General features: G+C 43.7%; 1 protein-coding gene across 1 annotated transcript; it reads right to left on the bottom strand.

Moving 5' to 3' along the window:
* Window positions 1-620: 620 nt before the first annotated feature.
* LOC132867865 (acyl-coenzyme A thioesterase 9, mitochondrial-like) lies at window positions 621-10187 on the bottom strand. The gene is made up of 5 exons (XM_060900837.1): window positions 10100-10187; window positions 9928-10013; window positions 9744-9831; window positions 7910-8060; window positions 621-867 (listed from the first exon to the last, which is right to left on the bottom strand). Exons 1-5 carry the CDS (start codon window positions 10142-10144, stop codon window positions 809-811), a joined length of 429 nt encoding a protein of 142 aa, XP_060756820.1. The 5' UTR covers window positions 10145-10187; the 3' UTR covers window positions 621-808.
* Between the last annotated feature and the right edge of the window lie 828 nt (window positions 10188-11015).

The following is an 11015-nucleotide window of genomic DNA, read 5'->3' as shown; positions in this document are numbered from 1 at the left end:
ACCATTTGAGAAATACACAACAAATGTTTGTTATAGTAAAAAAAAAAAACAAAATCGTGGCATTTCATAGGTGATGTGCACACGCTAAGAACGTGAAACTTTGATTTACTGTGCTGACACCCTTCTGTTCCAAAGTAACTTTATTCTCATAATGGTGAATAAGTGCACTTGAAGTTTTCTTTTACTGGGACCATTGATCAAGATGCTCACAAGACAAAACTCATATTGCTTTCTTGCTTCATCCCTTCATTTACCTGCCAGCTATCCTAGTCCATGCGGTAACTTCTGGTAGCTAATCATTTTTTATTGTAATATACACGCACAAGACAACAACCACATAACATTGCTGTCGGGATGCGATACTGAAAAAAACTGGGAGAAAAAAAATATCACGGAGTGAAACATTTCAATCCATGATCAATTTAGTCTAGAAGTCAAAGACAGACAGACACTTTGGTTAACGAAGACACTCAGCAGCGTATCCATACAGCGATATAAAATACAAAACATCTCCTAATATCTTAATAATAAGTGCAATAGACACAGTCTAATATACTATTTTTGTAGTGAGAGTGTGTGTGTAAAAGTACAAGTGTTTAAAAAAAACGTTCAATGTTACTACGAGTATAAATATTTGTGAATATTTTGAATCTATATTTATAAATGAATAATGTATACATGCACACAAACAGAATCTGTCCAATGTAACATCGCCTCAGAAAAAGTGCAGTTGCATTCCTTTTGTTTGTCTGCTGCGTTGCATTGGAAGACATCATCTTTTATGGACACATCGTATGCATAATGTTCTTTACTGGCTCTTCATTGTCTCATCAAAGTGTCTTTTCCCATCCAGATAGAGCATGGACTCTAGAGGAGACAAAAACAGATATTAAAAACATCATTTCGAGTTCTGTGTTAATCCATATAAACAACATCATCATCACAGAAGGCTCTCAGATTCATAATCCAGAAAGAACTCCTATCTTAATTCATACACTACCGTTCAAAAGTTTGGGGTCACTTTGAAATGTCCTTATTTTTGAAAGAAAGGCACTGTTCTTTTCAATGAAGATCACTTTAAACCAGGGGTCACCAAACTTTTTTCTCTGGGGGCCACATTGTCATTCCTGACTGTGATGGGGGGCCGGGGTCGGGTCAGCTATATCACATAGAATTGTATGACCCAGACAAATATGACCACCAGCAGGCCTCATTGTGTAGTAAAGATTACTAGCCTGGCACGGCCATCCCCGCTACTATATCCCCGCTACTATATCCCCACTACTATATCCACACTACTAGATCCACACTACTATATCCCCACTACTATATACCCACTACTATATACCCACTACTGTATCCCCACTACTGTATCCCCACTACTATATCCCCACTACTATATCCCCACTACTATATCCCCCACTACTATATCCCCACTACTGTATCCACACTACTATATCCCCACTACTATATCCCCACTACTATATCCCCCACTACTATATCCCCACTACTATATCCACACTACTATAGCCCCACTACTGTATCCACACTACTATATCCCCACTACTATATCCACACTACTATAGCCCCACTACTGTATCCCCACTACTATATCCCCACTACTATATCCCCACTACTATATCCCCCACTACTATATCCCCACTACTGTATCCACACTACTATATCCCCACTACTATATCCCCACTACTATATCCCCCACTACTATATCCCCACTACTATATCCCCACTACTATAGCCCCACTACTGTATCCACACTACTATATCCCCACTACTATATCCCCACTACTATATCCCCCACTACTATATCAACACTTGATTCCTGGCACATATTTGTTTATCTTTACTAGTGGTTTGCAAAAGTAGTAATTGAGTCTTCACATTTTGTTTTAATTTGAAATACCACAGATATTCCATTTATTTGTTTTCTAATAAAAATAACATCAAAGCTGTCAAGGTAAGAAACATCTGCCTATTTGAGGTGATTGACACTGGCAAAGGTGAGTGGAAAATTATAAATTGTAGGTAGGCCTGTTGATATTATTAATAATATAAATAATAATTGTATGCAGCACTTAATAAAGGTCAAATAAATAGGCCTATAAAATAAATACATTTTAAAAAACAGTGAAATTATAATAATATGAGCAATAGATCACAGCAGTTGTGCTGTGTCCTGCACGTCATTGCTCTCATCCATGGCCAAAGCAAAAAACTCGAATTCTGACGCTTTCTCATTCAGCTGGTCATACATGTTGTCCCCCAAATCTTCGGTTCGCCTGGTCATAGTTGATGCGGAGAGACTCACCGCGTCGAGCGCATCCTTCTTGTTGGGACACACCTCCTCGGCCACAGCAAGCACGCATACTTTAACAAAGTCCCCATCAGTAAACGGCTTTCCATGGGTAGCTAGTAGGTGAGCTACCTTATAGCCAGCTCGGACAGCAGCCTGGTTGATCTGGGTTTGGCGAAGGAATCCATTCTGTTGTGCAGCCAGTCCGCATTTCATCCTCCGAATCCTGTCTTCTCTTGTTTGCCCTCGCAAACTAACATACTCTTTGTGGCAGGTTTCGTAGTGACGACGCAGATTATATTCTTTGAAAACCGGCACACTTTCTTTACATACAAGACAAACTGCATGGTCCTTACACTCATAGTTTGAATTACGTGGGAGCCAATGGGAGCTGAGCTCCCATTCCCTCAGGCTCCCATGAAAGAAGCAAACTTAATTTTCTGTGGAAGTCTCTCAAATACGTCATATATCACCATAATAAGCTTGAATAGCCTATATCACCAGATAAATATAAATAAAACTCATTTCATTTCCGATCACCATGCAGCCATAACTTTGTATTGAACGTGTTATTAAACTGCAACATGTACGGCTGTACTTCACCACCACACCACTATGCGCGCAAACTGAAATTTGCAGCCTGCGAAATCGAATGTGAAGTTAAGTCCGAAGAAGACTTGTCCTCTATCTCACAACGATCTTCCTTTGTTTAACAATATATATAATTATATATATATATATATACAACTGTGATGACCTGGCGACTTGTCCAGGGTGTACCCTGCCTTTCGCCCGTAGTCAGCTGGGATAGGCTCCAGCTTGCCTGCGACCCTGTAGAAGGATAAAGCGGCTAGAGATAATGAGATGAGATGAGATATATATACAATATATATATAATTTGTTTAACTATATATATATATATATATCAGCTGGATAGTACAGTGGTAAGGCTCACTGACTACAACGCAGGAGATCGGGGTTCAAATCCCGGTCGGGGCAAAACATCATCCAGTAAGGGTCCTTAGGCAAAAACCCTTCATGATATATCAGCCTACCTCAGGAATGAGTGAAAACATAACTGATAGAGTCATACCGGCTCAGACGTCGCCCGGGTCAACAAGGTCTGCGTCAGTTGCTAGGGAACCAGGGCAAACTGATGAGAAATGGGCTACTGGAACAAGACATCGATGGACGAGGACAGAAAATACGGATTTGCTGGAATGCTACTATACAAGCAATCCCAGAGAGAGGGGATACATGCAGAGAATGTGGGACCATTGGATACTTCGAAACCCACAATCAAGGCTAACAAAGAAACAGCTATTAGCCCAGTGTTCCAACATCCATAATCGAAATCTGCTCTCACAGCTAGAGATTAATGAAATACAACAACGATGCTACGGCAAGGGGGAGCCAGGAAGACAGGTCAGCGGGGAGATGTCATCATCCCCACAACCAGAGCAGCTAACAGCTGCTAACAGAACAGCTAACAGCCTCAACACAAGAGCTGCTGACCTGAGAAGGAAGATCGTGACCCAACTGGAAACCTGGAGCCCCCGACGAATACCGAAGCTGAGTTGCCAAGTACCTTCAGAAGATCTACTAGTAGATGTGAATGCTGCTCTGAAGACAATCTCCACAAGAACCATCACTGAGACCAACAAGCTGATACACAGTACAGCAACAGTAATCATGGAGATGCTTGGACACAAGGTGGGCTCGGGACAGAACAAACAGTATCCACCATGGAAGAGACGATTAGAGGCCAAGATAAAGGCAGCAAGGAGAGAAGTTAGCCAGCTAGCTGAACTACAGAAAGGGAACATGGTGAATAAAGGGGCGCCCAGGAAGTACAACTCACTCTCCATACCAGAGGCACTCGAAACTGCCAAACAGCGACTAACAGCTCTGGCCACCCGGTTGAGGAGATACACCAAGGAAGGAGAGGCCAGGAGAATAAACAAGCTGTTCTCCACTGAACCAGCCAAGGTGTACTCTCAATGGCAGGGGAACAACAACCGGTCAGACCCACCAAGAGCTGAGGTGGAAAAATACTGGAAAGACATATGGGAAAGAAAGGCATCACACAACACCGATGCCCAATGGTTAGTGGACCTAAGAGCTGACCACAGCAACCTCCCAGAACAAGAACCAGTAACCATCTCAATGGCAGACGTCCAAGAAAGAGTGTCAAAGATGAAGAGCTGGACAGCACCAGGCCCCGATATGATCCATACGTACTGGCTGAAGAAGCTAACTGCACTCCATGAACGCCTAGCAGCACAGATGAACCAGCTGCTGAGGGATGGAACCCACCCAGAATGGCTAACCCAAGGCAGGACAGTCCTAATCATGAAGGACCCCCAGAAGGGACCCATCCCATCCAACTACCGGCCAATTACCTGTCTCTGCACAACATGGAAGGCCCTGTCAGGCATCATTGCGGCAAAAATGAGTAAGCATGTGGCTCAATACATGAGCGAGGCACAGAAAGGAATTGGCAGTAACACCAGAGGAGCCAAGCACCAGCTACTGGCCGATAGAACAGTCGCCCGAGACTGTAAGAAGAGACAGACCAACCTGTGCACTGCCTGGATTGACTACAAGAAAGCCTACGACTCAATGCCACACACATGGATACTGGAATGTCTGGAACTGTATAAGATCAACAGGAACCTAAGGACCTTCATCCAGAACTCAATGGAAATGTGGAAGACAACCCTAGAGGCCAACTCAAAACCCATTGCCCAAGTCAACATCAAGTGCGGCATATACCAAGGAGATGCGCTATCACCACTGCTGTTCTGCATAGGCCTGAACCCCCTCAGTCAGATCATCACGAAGAGCGGCTACGGGTACCGATTCCGTAGTGGGGCAACAATCAGCCACCTGCTCTACATGGATGACATCAAGCTGTATGCCAGGAACGAGCGAGAAATAGACTCGCTGATCCACACCACCCGGATCTACAGCGATGACATAGGGATGTCATTCGGATTGGACAAGTGTGGCCGGATGGTCTCAAAGAGAGGCAAGATGATCCGGACTGAAGGGATTGACCTACCAGAGGGCAACATAGGTGATATCCAAGACAGCTACAAGTACCTTGGCATCCCACAGGCTAATGGAAACCATGAAGAGGCCACAAGGAAGTCAACCACAGCCAAATACCTCCAGAGAGTAAGGCAGGTCCTGAAAAGTCAGCTGAATGGTAAAAACAAGGTCCGAGCCATCAACATGTACGCACTACCAGTCATCAGATACCCCGCTGGTATCATAAACTGGCCAAAGGAGGAGATAGAAGCCACAGATATCAAGACTAGAAAGCTCCTCACCATGCATGGAGGGTTCCACCCCAAGTCCAGCACCCTGAGACTATACACTAAGCGGAAAGAGGGAGGCCGAGGGCTAGTGAGCGTCAAGACCACGGTCCAGGATGAAACATCGAAAATCCGAGAATACATCAGAAAGATGGCCCCAAAGGATGAACTGCTAAGTGAATGTCTCAGGCAGCAGAACCCTGATGAGAGTGCAGAGGAGGAGGAGGAACAGACAACCTGGAGAGACAAACCCCTACATGGCATGTACCACCGTCAGATAGAGGAAGTGGCTGATATCAAGAAATCCTACCAGTGGCTGGATAATGCAGGACTGACAGACAGCACAGAGGCACTAATCATGGCAGCACAAGAACAGGCCATAAGCACAAGAGCCATAGAGGCCAGGATCTACCAGAGTAGATCAGACCCAAGATGCAGACTGTGCAAAGAAGCCCCTGAAACAGTCCAGCACATAGTAGCAGGGTGTAAGATGCTAGCTGGATCAGCGTACATGGAGAGGCACAACCAAGTGGCTGGGATAGTATACAGGAACATCTGCAACCAGTATGGAATAGAAATACCCAAGTCCCAATGGGCCATACCAAAGAAGGTGGCTGAGAACAACAGGGCCAAGATTCTGTGGGACTTCAGCTTCCAGACTGACAAACAGATCCTGGCTAACCAACCGGACATAGTGGTGGTGGACAAAGAGCAGAAGAGGGTGGTGGTGATAGATGTGGCGATCCCAGCTGATGCCAACATCAGGAAGAAGGAACATGAGAAACTTGAGAAGTATCAAGGGTTGAAAGAGCAGCTGGAACGGATGTGGAAGGTCAAGGGTTGCGTGGTCCCCGTGGTAGTGGGGGCACTTGGGGCAGTAACCCCCAAACTGGGAGAGTGGCTCCAGCAAATCCCAGGAACAACATCTGAAGCCTCAGTCCAGAAGAGCGCAGTCCTAGGAACATCGAAGATACTGCGCAGAACCCTCAAACTCCCAGGCCTCTGGTAGAGGACCCGAGCTTGAGGATGACATGGATACCACCCCCCCGCCGGGGGTGAGAAGGAGATTTTTTTTTAAATATATATATATATATATATATATATATATATATATATATATGCAACACCGTGTGTGTGTGCGTGCGTGCATGCGCGCGCCTGTGTGTGAAAGCTGTGCACTGCAGTGCGCAAAAGTGCGCTGGTCCAGGACAGCGAGTATGCATTGCTTTTTTTTTTTTTAAATAGAGACCCCCATAGGGTCAAATTTATAATTCGAACCCTGCTTACACTGAACGAAAAAATAATCGGTGGTCCACTGTTCTTTAAAAACTCTGCACTCTCTGTCAGCTTTTCGCTTACCGCTCGCCATTTTGCTGTCCTGAACACTGACAGTTCTGTGCGCGTGCGCTGCCTGTCACTGCTTGATTGCGAGCATATGACGAAAATTTGGAAAATATGAATAGTTCATTTTATAACTAAATATCAATTTAATTGATAAAATCAACAAAATACAAGATGCAGACATGTTATTATTTGCCAAAAAGCAATTTAAAAAAATAGGCCATGACCACTTTTGGGGATTGCCTCATAGGGCCGGTTCAAGTGATGGGGGGCAGAGGGGCTGGGGGGCTGGTCAAAGGGGGGTGGCGGGCCGGATCTGGCCCGCGGGCCGTAGTTTGGTGACCCCTGCTTTAAACTAATCAGAAATGCACTCTATACATTGCTAATGTGGTAAATGACTATTCTAGCTGCAAATGTCTGGTTTTTGGTGCAATATCTCCATAGGTGTATAGAGGCCCATTTCCAGCAACTCTCACTCCAGTGTTCTAATGGTACAATGTGTTTGCTCATTGCCTCAGAAGGCTAATGGAGGATTAGAAAACCCTTGTACAATCATGTTAGCACAGCTGAAAACAGTTGAGCTCTTTAGAGAAGCTATAAAACTGACCTTCCTTTGAGCAGATTGAGTTTCTGGAGCATCACATTTGTGGGGTCGATGAAATGCTCAAAATGGCCAGAAAAATGTCTTGACTATATTTTCTGTTCATTTTACAACTTATGGTGGGAAATAAAAGTGCGACTTTTCATGGAAAACACTAAATTGTCTGGGTGACCCCAAACTTTTGAACAGTAGTGTATGTAAGGTTATTCTTGTTATAAGGTTTTGCAGTTGTAAAGTGATGACTTCTTTTCTTGATCTCATTTATTCCATTCATCTTGAATTATTATTACTACAACACACACACGGAGAGTGAAAAATAAAGACGCGAGATCTAACCTCCATAACTCTGCGGGACCACAGCTAGAACAGGCTTCTCGACTTGGAAGGTGAAGTGAAAGATGTTGGTGGTGTTGTGCTGCCGGGTCAAAGGGTCGAGCACCTCGGTGTGAACTCTGACCTGGACGTGGTGTCCTTCAGTGTAACACACCTGACGATGACAAAAAAACAAAAACACCAGAGTCTAGACACTTGCAGTTGAAAATCAATTAATAATGCAACTTTTAATAATCTTAAGCACTTTTAGATGTGATCGGATTATCGTTTCTACTGTAACAGCTCATTCACAAGGACTAAAACTAAACACACTTAAATGTGCAGCTTCAAAACAAAGAAAAATGTAGTCGTTGCTAAGGTGAAATTTTTTTGTAAGGATGTTTATTATGGGCCAAAACAAAACAAAACTGTAGCTTCCTGCTGCATAATTTTTCTTTTACTGACTTAAAGAGACAGAAAATAGGGATGCTGATGAGTGAACGACTGTTTATATACCTGCTATAACGGCACGGACAGTGTTTATGGAGGACTGCGGGCTTGTTTATGCGGCCATGTTGCCAGGTGAGCTTTGTGTTTGCCAGCAACTGGCACAAGTGTACGCGAGCGACTGTAAGCCAAATTCAGTAAATATCTACAGATAAACTTGTAGAAGTTACATCTAAAAGAACAATGCCAGAGACCTGTAGTGCTTTTGGATGTAATAACAGACATGAAGATAAGCCTGGTTTAACTTTTCACCGCTTCCTGGCGAACCCAGAAAGACGAGAACAATGGCGAGCGGCAGTTAAACAGGAAGAAAAGCATTCCCATGTGTGTGGAGAACATTTTATACATCAGTTGGTGGGAAAGCTCTGTGCAACATGAAAATGTAGCTCTGGATGCGATATATTTTATGAAACCCCTAATGCTTGGCTCGACTAGCAGCATGTTCGTTATGCACCGGTAACGTAGATTCAGCTAAACACCATAAAATATGCTAGATCTAGACCCTGGATTGTTTATTACTATTAGAAGGTCATGTTTTAGCTTAGCTTTGTCATAATATGGGATTTTTCTTTATCAGGAATTTCCCATAACATTCCGGCACAAAACCTGCCTTGAAATATTGGTAGGCATCTGTACTTTTGTAAGTCTTTAGCATCTCCAGTGTAGGAATCCCAAAAACTAAATAGTTCAGGATGTCGTAGTGTCCCAAATCTGATAGCTGGTTTACCGAACACTTTTCAAGTGGAATAAAAACATTTGTGGGTAAATTACGTCTACCTTAATTTAAAATTTTTTTTATCTAATGTAAACTCAAGCACAGCGAAATTCCTCTTCTGCATTTACTGTAATCCATCTGAAGTGGTGAACACGCATACATGGGGGGGGGGCAGAATAAATAATAAATACGTGTGTGTAAATTATATGGATCTGTGATGCCTGCATGTTTCAGTTTTTGGATGTAACGCAATCTGCTGGTATAATATAGATTTTTTTAAAAAAAATCATTTCAGAGAGATTGTACTGACTGCAGTCGTTCTGATTTTCATTAACAACTGTCGCGACTGTTTCTTCGTTTGCCTGGCAATAGAATGGACGCTGCGTGGTAAACAAAAATCTGTGATGTCACTAAAAGGCCCCTATAGAGCTCCACACCTTTAAACATAAATATAACCTGTTAGTGTTGGCAAACTTCTGTGGTACAAGAGAAATAAAGCACTTCAGGACGTGCTGCAATTTCAAATTAATCAAGTTTGAAATGGTAATAGTAACTCCACTTCATCTAACCACCCTGTCATTCATTATTTTCCTACAATACCTATAGTATAGGAGTGGTTTGCTTTTTTTATTCTACCTGTGAGGACAGCAGTAGCAGAGAGCCGATCTCCACCGGCTTGCGGAACATGATGTCATCCACTGCCACCAGGACTGGCCGACAACCACTGTGATAAATACAGCCATAGAAACGTCATCAGTAAACACAACACCGATCACTGAGTAAAAGTATGTGAAAAGATCAAAGCAGAGCTGAACCCTACACGAATGTACAGGCATTGGCCCAGCCCAGCTCATACGCCTTTCTCATCAGGAAACCACCAAATATCCGATTGAAGATGTTCCTCTCCTGGATTGCAGACACACAAACACACTAAAATTTCATCCCCCCCAAAAAAGTTACATTTTCATTCACATGGGTGGCTTCTGGCTGACCTGTGGATGGCAAATCACCAAGCCTTTTAACTTCGCGTCCTCCATCCATACAGAGTTGGGGGGAAGGATTCGACCCCGGAAGCTAACAGTTCTATACAGGAGAGGAAAAAAAAAGTCACTCTCATTTTAGTATAAATATGGAGGTGATCATCCATATTGAATGAATGATATAATGATGAATGAATAATATATTGGACTTTTGTCCCCATCGGCGGGGGCGGGGGGGGGATCTGCAGGTTGGGATGTCTGTAGACCAATCAGGATGCTCTTTATCTAGCATGCGCTACATGAACAGGCACACACGCAGCCTCCCTCGTGCATATTCCGTCATCTGTGCGATGCAGACATTAATGTTTCGCGTGCACGCTCTTGCTCGCTTGCTCGAGATTCCGGGAGATATTCTCCAATTTGCGGCTATCAGGGAGCCATTATCAATATGTGGGAGACTCCCGGAACTTCCGGGAGACTTGGGATGTCTGTTATATGCATGCGCAGTAGTGAAAAAACCGACAGCCTGACTGTCCTGCCGATGGAAACCCACGCAGACATGGGGAGAACATGCAAACTCCACACAGAAAGGCCCTCGCCAGCCACTGGGCTCGAACCCAGAACCTTCTTGCTGTGAGGCGACCATGCTAACCACTACACCACCGTGCCACCCAGAATTTTACAGGAATGCGATGTAGTCAACTATTTATCATGTCCCAGATCAAGCCGCCATTTTTTCACAAATTTGCAGAATTTTTGCCAAATTCTGAATAGGGTATTCACATCAAAGATTTAGTTTTATCTGTATTATTTCTTTCATCATTCTATTTCAAATTAAAACCAACATCACCATTCAAAACCGTATAGTTTATTGATTTAGTATATTTAGTGGGGTACAGTACCCAGTTTCTGAGACAGACCCTGAGGT

The sequence above is a fragment of the Neoarius graeffei genome, chromosome 19 (genome assembly GCF_027579695.1).
Source record: "Neoarius graeffei isolate fNeoGra1 chromosome 19, fNeoGra1.pri, whole genome shotgun sequence".
NCBI classification, from domain to species: Eukaryota; Metazoa; Chordata; class Actinopteri; order Siluriformes; family Ariidae; genus Neoarius; species Neoarius graeffei.
Note: the sequence above shows the minus strand (reverse complement) of the source record. Positions and strands in the feature narration are given on the sequence as shown.